Here is a 13,960-nt window from a genome sequence, read left to right on the forward strand (position 1 = left end):
ACCTATTTTGGACATCAATATTTGCCCTTACTTCAAAATTCCACCTTTTGCCGGCTAAAATACAATTTGGAATTTCACCCAAAGACGTCATGTGAAGGAACGAACACATGGAATAACTTGAGCTGAGATTCAAACCTGGATCGCTTTGACTCCGAGTCAGCCACACTCGCCATGTTCCGTTTTTGGTCAAATATTGCCAAACATATTTCTGTACCTTAATGATAAATCATTATATTCATCATAATGCTGAGCAGGCAATACGGTATTACCAGTACGATGCTTCAACACGCTCACTTGTCAAATTCATGAGGAATACGGGTGTTTCAACACCCATGCTTTTTTCCATTCAAAGACTTGAACATCCATATTTCGTCACACCCATCTGGGTCTTTTGACACCCATATTTTTCCCAATCAAACACCCGCAGTCTGTGAAAGGCATCAGCACCCACAATTTTCCTTGGTGAAAGGTTTTAACAGCCACAGTTCATCGCACCGGTGAGAATGTGGGTGTTATGATATTCACACTTTTCTTTGTGGGTGCTTCTACAATCAAATTTATCCCGGTGAAAGTTTTCAGTACCCAGGTTTCAACACCTTCACTTTTTTTCCAGCAAAATGTCAACTTTTTGTTTCACTGGCTTTGTAGAACCTAAACAAGCTTCCCACTTTTCTGCACAAACAACCCCAAATACCACAACAAAACTCATAAGCCTCACCTCAGGCGAGATTTCCTGACATCACGCGAGATGACGTCGGGAAGCGCACGTTGTGTCTCGTTCGAGAGCAGGAAGGGGGGCGTGGCCTGGTCGCGCCTTTCCCTGACTGCGCGCCACACACAAGACAGACACATGTGTACATGAGACAGCCCCCTAGGTGTCTCACTTTCTCGCCTTTTCGTCTGCAGCCTGACGTCAGCGCCGCGTTCATTCGCTCCGGCGAGACAAGGGAAGGAGTTAGTGCGCGTTCGCAGACAACCAGAGCGAGAGAACCACAGAGCGGGGCTTTACTATGCTCCACAAGCCCACCGGCCCCCTCTGCTTGCCCGCGTACACTCCGGACGTGACTCGCTAACTTCAGGTGAGTACCACGGCGGACATGAGCCGGCGCCACTTTACCAGCACTGTTTATAATTTCACATTATTATTCACAGTAGTCATTTACTTTGTTGCGCTCGTGCACCACGTAACGTACGGGTGCACCTTTCGCGGTGTCCCCGTTCAACCTTGCCGAGTTGTTGACAAGCATGGACGCCGCTTATTACCTTGGATGAAAGGTCCTGAAAGTTGAGACAATTTTCAAATGGTGGACGTGACGATAGTTTATCGTTAAAAGCACCGGCGACCGGCGAGCAGCCACCTGGGGGAGTTTAGGAGGCTGGAGACCAGACGACACTTAAAACGGGTGACGTTTTGGCATAGTTTCTTTTTAAAAATGGCGCTTTTATTTTCATCTTTAGGGACTGCCCTACGCAGGCAATTTGTGTGCGTGTGTGTTTTTTTTTTTGATTGACAGCCGTCTGTAAACGCGACGTTAAATTGTTTGGCGTCATTTCCTCGGTGACCACCTGTGCGCCAATGAAGCGGACTTTTTCCTTGAGCGTTCGTCGGAATATCGAATGCATGTTTATTTGTCACACTCACATGATCGAATCGATTTGTTTGGTTGGGCTGAAGGGGGCTTCCATGTGTTTAAATGCACAACGTGTTGTGCATGTCTGCGCTGTCTAGACGCACGTCGCGCGTCTTTTTCTTTTTTTTTGTATTATGAATAAGATAAGGCGCGTGAAAAAGGGCACCATTAAGTGCGCACACAAGCGAGGGACGCGCAACAAGCATTTACGGAGGGCTGGGTGGCGGTTGGGTGGTCGTAAATTGGACACTATTGGCAAAGCTGTAATAAAGATAATGTCGCGAATGACCTCCGTTGACTGACTGCTAAAGAGAGAGAGAGGCTGTGGTTTCGTCATCACATCTCGTCCCCTGTTTCAAATCGATGCCGTCCGTGCAAACTAGCCGGCTGTACAGTACAGTAGTACTATTTATTCAATGGTTATTTGTGCAAACAAAAGCTGCACATATATTAGGATTCTCCGCACATGATGCAGTGCATGATGCGGTGCACATGATGCAATTAGTGGTGTTTTAAAGAATGGCTGCAGGGCTGTAGCGCCCCCCCCCCTCCAGTTAAATGTCTGACAATATGCATTGAGTATATACTGTATAGATGTGATGGGTCAATTGTAATGTCACTTAACAATGAACTATGTATTTGGAGGTTGCAGTTGGTGGCTCAACATGTTGCTGCCCAAATGTCTCCCCGCAAACTAGTTGCTCATTTTTGGGTGTTTTAGTGCCGCAGCGTTGTGTCCTGCTTTTCCTCTCTCTTCCCAGCCTTTTCTGGCCACCCCTCCCGCACCCCCCCCCCCCAGTTTGCGAAGGGAATACTGAACGAGACGGCTATTTAATTTCCGAAAAGGCCGCTTTGACGCTCTTTTGTGAGGCTGCCTCAAATCGTGCCTGTTTAACCGGTCAGCTAAACGAATGAAGACGTGTTGCCTTCTTTCTTCCCCCCCCCCCCCCCCCCCCTCTCTCTCTCTCTTCGCATGACATATGTCGGCCTGATTGGTATGCAGGGCGAGCCAGACAGACTGCTCACAAATTGTCTCTTTTCACCAAATCTACAGTGCCGATGTTCGTGCTCTTGTCTCTTTAGCATCCTTGCGGGGATGTTGGAATTGAAAAGACCTCAAGGACTTCCTACTTGTCATTCAAAAGACTTTGACTGTTTCGATGTGTTTTTTTTTTCTTCTCGTTTTCAGAACAGTCTGTCTTCCTTGTTGCAGGTTTCATCTGGTTTTCCACGGTCGCTAAAAACCACTGCGGAGCGGGGGAAGGCTAGCCTCATGAGTTGGCCTCGCGGACTTCCATCGACATCATGGATTTAACAAAGATGGGTATGATCCAACTGCAGAACCCCAACCACCCCACGGCGCTTCTGCACAAGGCCAACCAGATGCGCATGGCCGGGACGCTGTGCGACGTGGTCATCATGGTGGACAGCCAGGAGTTCCACGCTCACCGGACCGTGTTGGCGTGCACCAGCAAAATGTTCGAGATCCTCTTCCACCGCAGTAGTCAACATTACACCCTGGACTTTCTCTCGCCAAAGACATTTCAACAGATTTTGGACTACGCTTACACTGCCACGCTCCAGGCCAAAGTGGAGGACTTGGACGACTTGCTGTACGCAGCGGAGATCTTGGAGATTGAGTATTTGGAGGAGCAATGTCTGAAGATCCTGGAGACCATCCAGTCGTCGGATGAGAACGACGCGGAGGTGGGCGTTAACGATGGCGGCGCCGAGGAGGACGACGAGCGCAAAGGCCACAATGGCGTCAAGAGCTCCAAAAAGCATTCCATTGAGAGTCTCTACCTGTCGGGTCCAGAGCAACTCGCCGCTATGTCCGGCATGGTGGACCAGAGTCCCTCAGTCTCCACGTCCTTTGGCGTCGCCAACCTGAGCCCCACCAAAGCGGCAGTGGACAGCCTCATGAGCATCGGCCAGACCCTGCTTCAGCAAGGCTTTGGGGGCGAACACGCCAACCCCCACCAACTCATGAGCGAGATCAAGACGGAAATGATGCAGGTGGACATGGGCGGCAACGGCCACGAAAGCATGGAGTCCGGCGGCTCCAGTAACGGCGAACGAAGCGGCGAGGACCGGAATCGAGACGGGCCGGGCACGCCGACCCGGAGCAGCGTGATCACCAGCGCCCGCCAGCTGCATTACGTCCGCGACGACGGCATGGGCGACCCTCAAGCCGAAGTCAGCCACATGGGTCTGGAAGCCATGGCCGGGATGGCGGAGAAACACCTGGCGTCTCTCTACTCCCTCCCGGTAAACCACAAAGGCGACGCCATCATGTCCATGCCGGTGTCCATGGCTTCCGCCCTGCCCATGTCGCCGGCCTTGGCCATGTCAGTGGACTTCAGTGCCTACGGCGGACTGCTGCCTCAAAGCTTCATCCAGAGGGAGTTCTTCAGCAAGCTGGGCGAGCTGGCGGTGGGCATGAAACCCGACGGCAGAAACCAGCATGAACGTTGCAACGTTTGTGGTGCGGAACTTCCCGATAATGAAGCTGTGGAGCAGCACAGGTAAGACCACTTTCAGCATGCAATTGTCTGTTGTTTGGGCTTTTACTCTTTTCATTTCCTGGCGCTTTGTTTTCTTTCCTGGCTGGATTTTTTTTTTCTATCTGTGTCATGCGGATAAACAACTGGATGATTGAACATTCTTATTTGGCTAACGGTTCTGGTCCCGTGCCCTGGTAGGTTGTTTTCATAGAATTGTCCGATTTTCGCCTCCCAAAAGCGACATGAGACGTGTTTTTCCTACCTCGCCACCTTTTTCCCCATACTAAGGTTAGTCCATAAGAGCTCGAACCTGGGATAAGGAGGTACTTCCACGATAGTGGCGCGCTTGTAAACGAGCGTGACTCATTCCGGGTGTTAAAACGTCCGTCTCAAGGCCAGCAAACCGACACGATAAAGCGTACGATGCCGTATTTCCCAAGGCCTTCGGAGTCATTTTGCATCATTTTTTCTGTCAATGTTGGTGCAAATCAACGCAAATGCACAGCGGATAAAATTCACGTAAGGATTTGAACCCCGTCACCTCTCGTCGGGCTCGCACCTCGAGTGAATTCCCCTCCGAATCTCACAGTGTGCCGCTCAACTTCTGTTATTGTAGTGAGGAAGAATTTGTCAAACGAGAAGTTTTGTCTGAATGAAAGTCAGAGCAACTTTCCGTCACTGCGGTGGCATTTGGCGAGTTTTAAACCGCTTTCAAAACGCACTACAAATGGAGTCCAGGCGCGTTAAAGGACAGACAGCGCCGCCTTGAGAAAAGCCTGCCGTGTGAAACGTTTCCTCTGTTTCAAGAGAAATTTCATCAATTCCACCGAGCTGGGAAATCTCGTATCAAAGGAGATTTCCACACCGTTTCATGCATTGATCTCGCGGCGCGGCCCCGCAGCATACTAATGGGTTAATTTCGGCGGGGAGACACACCGACAAGACGCTGTTAACATCCTGACGGACTCCTGAAGTGTCAAAATCAAACGTTGCATCAGGCTCTTGAGGGAAAAAAAAAATAAAATCAGTCCGGCCGCCGCGGGTCCGTGTGCGCCGATCCCTTTCACGTTGAACATAAGATGTTTTATTTCAAGCGAGCTGGAGTCGTGTTGCCTTTGCCTAATTACGCATCATTTCCCCGCTGCCACTGTGTCAGGGTCACCGCCGCCTCAGCAACAAACACGCAAAGCTGGCAGAGTTGACTTGGTGCAGGCAGGTCACGTCAAACATGAGTGGGATTGTTTCCAGATGTGGCGCAGGTCACGGGTGTGAGGCCACTCCATATATTCATAAGCGTGCGTATGCGCCCGAAAGCGCCGTTTCCTGTTGAGATTTAGTTGCCACTCAAATGCACTCTGGTTTGTATCCATAAAAAGAAGCAAATAAGTCATTTGCATTTTGAAACTGTCCCTACAATTGGTTGATGTCGGCAGAAGTCTCCCCAAATCTTTTTGTCTCGCTTCAAAATTGGGATGAACGACTGAATGCTCAAATTGAAATTTGAATTTTTTTTCCTTCAGTATTGCAAAGTGAAACGCAATTATTTTTTTCAAAGGTTGTCTTTCAGTGTATTTCTTTTTTTTGGATAAATACGCAATCCGATTTATCATACATGATGATTTTGGTTTTATATCTTACTAAAAACTCTGACTAGCAGTCTTTTAAGCGCTCATTACGACTATTCTGTTAACGGAAGTCGGCAAGGCATAAATTGGACAACAAATTTGTGGCATCACTTCAACTTTTCCTATTTTTGGAAACAATCGTTTTTCAACGCATGGACTGCACTGATCTCGACGCCGTAGAACCAAGATGCGCAAAATGTGTATTTCTACTTTTTACTTTGCGTGTAATGCTTTATTTTAAACTATATCCCAAGTTTGACTTTTATATAATTTCAACAAAAAATCCTCACGAGTAATCGAGTCACAGTGCTGACGAAATATTGTATTCATATTTTACAGCGAAATTCATAGTTGACTGGCTAATTTAGCCACACAATATATTTTTTTGAACCCTTCGTGCATCAATTTGACTCATTTGAGTGAAAAAGTTTTTTTATTTTTTAGCTTTCACCTGAATCGGAAGCACCTGCAGAAAATGGGCATATGTGTGCCTAATTAGTAAAACTTGAGCTTCACCATTTTAAAAATGCACATACGCGAAGGTGGAGAATAACATGAAGAGTGGAGACGCCAAGTTTTTATCCGACATCGGCGATATATTTTTTTCATAAAGCTGTACAATTTGTTGCTAATAAATTAGTTCTGCGGAGTGCCCTTGTTGTTGGTGCGGTAGATTTCTGTCGGGAGTTGTTGGTGCAGCATTTCAGTAAATCTCGCATTGAGAAATGAATCAATTTTCAACATGCGCCAGCGATTTATTGGGCAAAATGAATGCAAGGTGCTTTGCTATAAAAGAAAAAAACCAAAAAAGATTCTCCACTGTATTGGTATCCGAAACACAGCCCCCCGATGTGCACAAAGTCGCTTGTTGTTTATCGCCGTCCCGTCTGGTGCAAATGAGCGACGCCACGCCGTCATGCGTGTAGCACAGGTGAGCATTTCCAGAAAGCAATCAGTGCTTTAAATTCTCCCAATACAGCCGGGCCACTTGAAGAGATGAGATGAGGATTTCCTGCTCCTCTCTTTGTGTTTGCTTGTTTGCTCCCGCTATTCCTATTATTGCTTATTTGATTCAGCGGCGGTGGAAATAATCACGCCTGCATTAACGGCTCTACTCTCATGCTTTGCCGTTCATTACGTCGCCGATGGCGGCGGCGGCGGCGGCGGCAGTCACTCTTCCGTTTCCTGTCCTTCTGTGGAGGGCGCTCTAATAACCCGGGGATCCAGGTGTTTAAACAGCGGGCCCGAGGCTCTTATCTGTGCATATCAGAGTGGGGGGGGGCGAGAACCCCCCCCTGGCACCCCTCCTCGGTAAACCAAGCGCAGATTGAGTCCAGATAGAAGCGTGCAGTTTGCAGCGGCTGATAATGTTGTATGCACACACATGCTCTTCATGCTGAGGTGAAGCCAGCAGAAGATGTCTGGTTGCTTTTCACACACACTTTGACTCCGGTGTGTCTCGGCAACTGCCCACCCGTCAACACTTCCTTGTTGTTTTGATTCGATTCCCACACTCGGGCTCAAATGTGCACCTGACCTTGTTGTGCTTTGGAGTTAAGATGCATAAGATCACATTTATTCAACGCCGTCCTGCTCACTCCACAAATGTCTCTCTTTGTTGTTTGGATGCTTCAACGTCCGTAGATATTAAACACAATTTCACTGATTTTAAAGAGAAGCTAAGAATAGACGAGCGTGCCCCAAATGGATCGTGAAAATAACCAATTAAACCGCATCCTTGTGGAAACGGCTCTACAACGCTCAGATGGTGATGAAAAATGTATGATGCAGCAACGTTGGTCTACGTTTGGAAAAAAATTCCTAAACCTGAAGCTGTCGTCCGCCATCGCCAAACAGTCCGAATATGGCCCCGTGACTGGTATCTACCTGGATTTTTGCATTTGGAGCTGTGAATTTTTCACCTTGGAATTGAGGTCAATTGAGGTCCGCACGGCATTGTAAGTGTAGGCCAACGTTCAGTGAAAACCGGAGAGAAGCCTTCCAACTCGTCCTTCCCATTAGCTCGCAGTTCCAAATCGATCGACGGGTGTTGAGGCCAACACTTAAGAATCCCGACGAGAGCTGAGGCCCCTCATCCTCACGCTGGTGCCATCGCGCTCTCATCCAAGGCTGCTACGTTTGTTTACAGCCCCGAGGAGCCGCCGCTTTGACCCGCCGCGAAGCCATCGCTGCTACTAAGCCAACCTTTGGCTGCAGCCCAATTAGAGACCGACTTTTAAAGGCTCCGCTTGAACGGTAAAGATTTACACCGCCATTGCTCTGATCTCAGACCTGTGCTCTGTCCTGACTGTCAGGATAGGGAGATGTATCGATTAGATGCTTAACACGAAGGGGATTTTGAGGCGGGGGCTGCATCTTGTCACAACACGCAACCACTCAAATGTCTTTGGTCCGGATCAAGGTTTCCTTTCTTTTTTTTTTCCCCCCCCGCCGAGCGTGCTCCTGATGCTGATTCCTAGGGAGCGGCGATGCTCTTTTGGTTATCGGAGGAAAGCGGGTGGCTCAGGAAATGATCTAATCGACAGGCTGATTAGATCACCTCCCTCCTGAGATAAGAGTGGAAGGTGGCGCTTGTGCAATAAAAGTTAGCTTGACCCGTTGCGACCAGCCGCCGCCGCAGACGTGGCATCGGCTGTTGCGCTGGGGCACAAGTTGGGGGGGGGGGGGTGTCTGGCCTCCCAGGAAAGCAACACACTGAGGCCCTCATCTTTTGTCTGTGTCGGGACGGATAAGGATAACATACTGTACAGGGCCTGATGTGTGTCCATTTTTGTTTTGTATCGTCCTGAACTGGCGCTCTCGGGAAGTACTAATTACGGCGCGTTATCAGGTGACGTGCAAATGCATCATCAGCCTTAAATGTTCTGATGTCTATTTGCTACCCGAGAAGCTGTGGCAGCGGTAAAAGAAAGCTCACTGTGTCTCTATAGGCGTGTGCTCTTTTGCTTTTAATTCAACAACCGCAAGACATCTCTATCAAGGTTTTCCATTTTCGAAAACCGCCAAAAGAATTACAGCCTCAAAGATAAATAGGTTTGACTTAAGAGTTCATAGAACCTTGGACCTGCTCCGCTCCGGTTCTAATCCCATCGATATCCCATTAGCATCCCCCCACCAGGTCCCCGCCACATAAAAGGAAACGTGCCGATACCCCCCCGCCCTTTCTGATTCTGTCACTCTGGCCGACCATAGAGAGGATCTCCACAATGAGTAAATGTGTAGGAGCCAGAGGGCGAACCCGAGTGTGCTCACAAATATCCTCTGTGTGAGGAAAAAAAAAAAAGAAAAAACCCGGGGAGGGCCCCAGCCTCCCTGGGAAGTATCAAACCAGAGGCCCGCGCAGCCTGCAGTGAGAGAGCTTCTAATTAGCCTCTTTGTTGCTACTTGAATGGCTCGCCAGCGATTGGCAAAAGGGGCCCCAGTGGAGTGATAGCGGCACGCTAAGAAGCTAGTCATAAAAATTAGCCCATTCTCTCCGCCGTCACCTGTTACAAAGGCGCCCTCAGGTAGGAAAGTGAGGCGAGTGGAAGTTCCTAATCCGCCGGAGAGCAGGTGGATGCTAAATTAGCCGCCGCTGCTCTGCACCGTCACCGGCGTTGAAACGACAAATTAACAGCTAGCGTAGCGCCAGAACACTTTAACTCTGTGAAAGTCCATTTCAAAAGATGCCGAGAATCGTTGATAACATGGCCATCCTGGTATTTATTTTGCCATCTATAAAATAAAACTAAACAACAAATGACAGAGCAAAGTGACTATAAAATTCCGTCTGTTTCAAACCAAAAATGACTGATTTTGACAGCATGGGTTCTTCAGACTTTTTGGGTGGATCAACTAATGCTAGACACACCGACCAAATTTTCACATTTTAAGACGGTTTAAAAATAGCCCAAAATATGCCCAGCCATCAACATTCTTTTTGGTTTGCCCATTGCATGAAGGATAATCTTCTGAGCAAAATTCCAAGTTTGTTTGCGGGTAATGGAATCGATGACAACAGTCAAAAAGCAGACTTGACAACAGAAAAAAATATCTTCCCGTGTATTCCAACTACTTGTGGCGCACCGCCTGGCGAGCATCGAAGCGCGATGATGAAGAGTGTCAAGGCGGCGCGGATCTTTTTCTCCCCCGACCGACTGGTCCTAAACTGAGCTGTAATCCAGGAGGGATCAGTTGGGTAAATCACGGCACGAAGCTTAAAACCATAATTGATTTATGTATTTGCTGACCGAAGACGCCCGCGGAGATTAAGCCGAGGAAGGGAGCTGATGATGGATAGGTCCCCCGCCCCGCACTTGTCAGCTGGCGGTGGGGGCCGCGTATGTTCGAAGACGTAGAATAAGCCGTGAAGAAACGCCGCAGGTGACTATTTGATCTTAGTGCTTATATTTTATTTTGATGCGTCACATATTCCCAGTTGAACAACCGGGAAGAACCATGACTTTGATTTCCTGGTAATATTTTGACCCTAATGAAACAAACAGAGCATATACTTGTAAACCACCCGGTTCTTGGTAGGCGGTTCGGTTTCCTACTTGTTGTGAAAAGCCCTGAGTCAGAAGAGAAACAAGCCGCCCCATAAAAGTAAAGACTTAATTTGTATTTTCATTCATGGAGGCAGAACATCATCACTGAGATTATTTCCTGTTATGCCCCTCATAGCAAGAAGAAAACAATTTGCGCCCCCCCCCCCCCCCGAAAGACATCTGAGATGCAGAAAAATATTTCTACACGTGACAATAGTCTTACCGTGTCGACAGCCTGTAAATAATTTTTTTTTTCAATCTTGCTCAACATCATTTCGCGTGATATAAATGCCCAAAAACTGATGAGAAAAGATGTCCATTACTTTCTGGTATTTAACGCTGAGGTGTTGGAAGGCTGTTTGTCAGCGAAAATAGATTCTTTGGAAAGGATTTCGTCCTTCTCTCTTTCTTTAATTGACCTTGGAATTTTCCGGCTTAGCTTCGAATCGCTTGGAAGTGGCGGGTCCGTTTTGAAAATCGGTTGAATTTCTTCCTCTCGACGTTTGATGGGTCCCGTCTCTCGCCCTGTCTGGCATCTTCAAGGTCTCCCTTGACCGCTTCCAGATTGTTTTGTGTTTGTCTGTTTGTCCCTGGGCAAGCAAAGGCGAGAATGGGATAGTAAAAAGGAGATGGTGATGGTGGTAGTGTTGGGGGATGAAGTGGGGGGGGGGCATTCCATTTTGTGGACTGATCGCCGAAGCCGGTGGCTTTGGCATGTCATGACTCAAGCAGCATCATTTCTGTCACTGCTGTCTCGCCACCGACCTTACAAATGACGCTGTAGACTTGCCACCATATGCCATTAGGCATGCAGTAAAGCAGGGCGGCGCTCCATCCCCCCCCCACCGCCGCTTTCACCTTTGGGAAAGGAAAAGTAGATTACAGCGGCGGTTCTCGCCGGCTGATGGTTCTGTTCTTTTCTTCCTCCCCACTCCCTCTCCCTCCCCCAGCGCCGCTTGTGTTTTACCGAGCGCTGCTCGTGGCGCAAGCCTTCCCTCAGCAGGTGTTTGGGTGCTTATCGGCCACGTCTTGCGCCCCTTATCTCTGGCCCTCAGCTTCCTGCATCCTCTCACTTGCATGCCTCCGAGCGGGGATATATTTCACTTAGCCTCTGACCTGAAACCTCCCTCTCCGTGTCTTTTCATCTCTCTGCCTCCCTTCGCTCTGCCTCGTGCGCTCTACTTAGAGGCGAAGGTTCGCCGGCGGACGTAACCGCGCTGAGACATTACCTGTTTTGCACTTAAATCATTCTTTATGCCACATTGCGAGACATGCCCCCCAAAATGCCCTGAGACATGACTTTGACTCACAAGAATATCGACGCAACCTTTCAAATATGTGGTCATCGAAATTTGATGTTTTTTTATAAAAAAAAGCAAGTTTAATTTTCAGCAGAATGCAGAAAATAGTGCTTGAGCATCGAAAAGAAAAATGACAATTATTCTGTCACAATGATGATTGTTGTGTTTTGAATCCCGCTTTTTGTCCCGCCTCAACATTCTCGCCATCCTTCTTTGCTCCCACGTCCCTCGCCAGGGACAAAGGCTAAAGTGTCTCAGGACGGGGTTGCGCTCCTGGTTTGGAGGGGGTTGACCCAACCGGGGCTGTTCTTCTTTTCCTGACTAATCCCCCTTTCTGAGTGGGCCCAGTGGGGAAGAGCGCCCACTGCCCAACGCCCACGAGGAGCTTTATTGTGAGCATCGGGCTCCGTTACAGCGCACTGGACGCAGGGGTCTCGGGACCAGATAAACGACGGGGTCGACCCTGGACCCGTTATTTACAGTATGGCTTTTCGTTGGCCGGGTGAAATGGGAGCCCGCCACGGATGAGGGTCCGCGGGGGTATTTGAGGGGACGACCACTGTTTGTGTTCAGTCAGGCCTCCAGTATGGGTCAAAGAGCACGGAGGGGAGCGAGGTGGGGGCCGTGGGGGTTACAGACCTGACTTTTGTCTGCGCGATGGGGGAAGTTGCTGTTGGTAAGGAAACTTGGATGCAGCGGCCATAAACTATCCATCAGGTAAAACTGGTTTGAGGGCCAAGTCTTGGATTCCTGACAGCACAAAGGGCTCTCGGGCTGTTTAGATTAGTCGACAGTTTCAGCGATAATTCAACGCCAACGCAACTGGGATATGTCCTGCTCTGACCTATAAAACTTGACCCTCTACAGCAGCGATTCCCAAACTGTGTTGTGTGTGTGTGTGTGTGTTTTTTTTAGATGGTGTGTGGGGGCGAAAGGGTGGCTGGGCTGATTTCTGTTGGTATGTTGAAGGGGGTTGTGTGTGAGTGTGTGTGTCCTTTGATTTCCCGCAGTATCCAGGAGAGGTATGTGAATCTTTTTTTTTTTTTTTCCAAACGTCCCCTCTCAAGTGAGGCTCGTTCAAGCTCGCCCCACGTCACCGACTCATTTTTCGTTTTAAGAAGGTTGGCAGTAGCACGACCATCTGCCTAATCTCGCTGTAATCTAAGCGTCAACCTTGCATCGCCGCATCGGAGGGGACCCGCCCGCCAGGACGCACCATAAACGCAGCACCCGGAACAGATTTTATTATTTTTACTGGGACAATGACAGTAGGGGTGAGAGGTCAGCAGGCAAGAACTTTACAGATGAAGCAGGCTTCAGTTGTTGGGGGGCGGTTTTGTACAGCCTTTGCCACCCACCTCTCACCCCTATTGTCCATCGGAAACACAAAAGCGGCTGTCAAACTGTCCGCTGGGCAGCGCTTTGACCCAACCTGCCAAATCAAGCAAAGTAATGGCTCTATTTTCTGATTGCGTTGACTTTTTTTCCTTTGTCAATCCAACCAAATCAATATTTGGTCAGTTACAAAGGTTTTTTTTTTTTTTTTTGCAAAGTTGTGTCATCTCCTCCAAATTCCAACAGCGAGTATAAAGTGGGTTTCACTTTCACACAACAAATATTTAAAAAAAAAAACGCCAGATGTCAACATTTTGATGAGTACAGAGGATTCAGAGGGCTGTTGCGTTTATAATTTTTTGATGTCAAAATGAAACGGTTGAATTTTCAGTGCAGTCTCTGAAAATCCACATTTCAAGTCGAGGTTTTGCGGCGGTCGACGTCGGAGACAAAAATGATGACGAACAAAGTGAAAATAAATGGGGTGGTCGCTTAAAACCTGCTGCACGTCCTTCAAATGCCTTTGACATTTTATGGAAGGAGATCAAAAGCGCAGAAATATGCCACTGGCTGTCCGATCTTTCATCTGATCGTTTTTTCTGTGCGTCCGTGAAATCCGTAATGTTGCTTTCTGAAGATGGAGAAATGTAACATAATCCTGAACGTTTGTAAAATAAATCTTCTCGCTGCCTAAGAAAGGCAACATACCTCCTGTGGGACCTGACCCATACTGGACACCCGCAGTTTCAGCGGTTACCCTCCGGCTGCCGGTTCAGGATTTTAAAAGCCAGAAGGCACATTTGCACTCAGCACCACCCAATTGACGTCACCTTGGAATTTCAGATTCAACCCACTCTTTTGTCTGACTGTACATTTCTGCACTCAATTACAACCCAAATCTTCTTTTGTGACTTATTGTGAGGTTTTAATAATGATTGTGTGAAATAATTTGATGTTCTTATTCTTAATGGTCTATTTTGTAATGCCGGATTGGATGTCGAAGTTGAACAGTGCGAT

At 48.2% G+C, this 13,960-nt stretch overlaps 1 protein-coding gene across 1 annotated transcript in view; it reads left to right on the top strand.

The window, feature by feature from the left end:
- Positions 1-862: 862 nt before the first annotated feature.
- zbtb16a (zinc finger and BTB domain containing 16a) overlaps positions 863-13,960 on the top strand; it is an 89,720-nt gene continuing 76,622 nt past the window's right edge. Inside the window, exons 1-2 of the mRNA XM_088279851.1 lie at positions 863-1,079; positions 2,845-4,156. Of these exons, the coding sequence (XP_088135977.1) occupies positions 2,937-4,156 (1,220 nt within the window). The 5' untranslated portion in view covers positions 863-1,079; positions 2,845-2,936. The remainder of the gene's footprint in view (positions 1,080-2,844; positions 4,157-13,960) is intronic.

This window comes from Idiotropiscis lumnitzeri, chromosome 17 (genome assembly GCF_059441095.1).
Source record: "Idiotropiscis lumnitzeri isolate Australia: NSW breed Sydney's pygmy pipehorse chromosome 17, RoL_Ilum_1.0, whole genome shotgun sequence".
NCBI classification, from domain to species: domain Eukaryota; kingdom Metazoa; phylum Chordata; class Actinopteri; order Syngnathiformes; family Syngnathidae; genus Idiotropiscis; species Idiotropiscis lumnitzeri.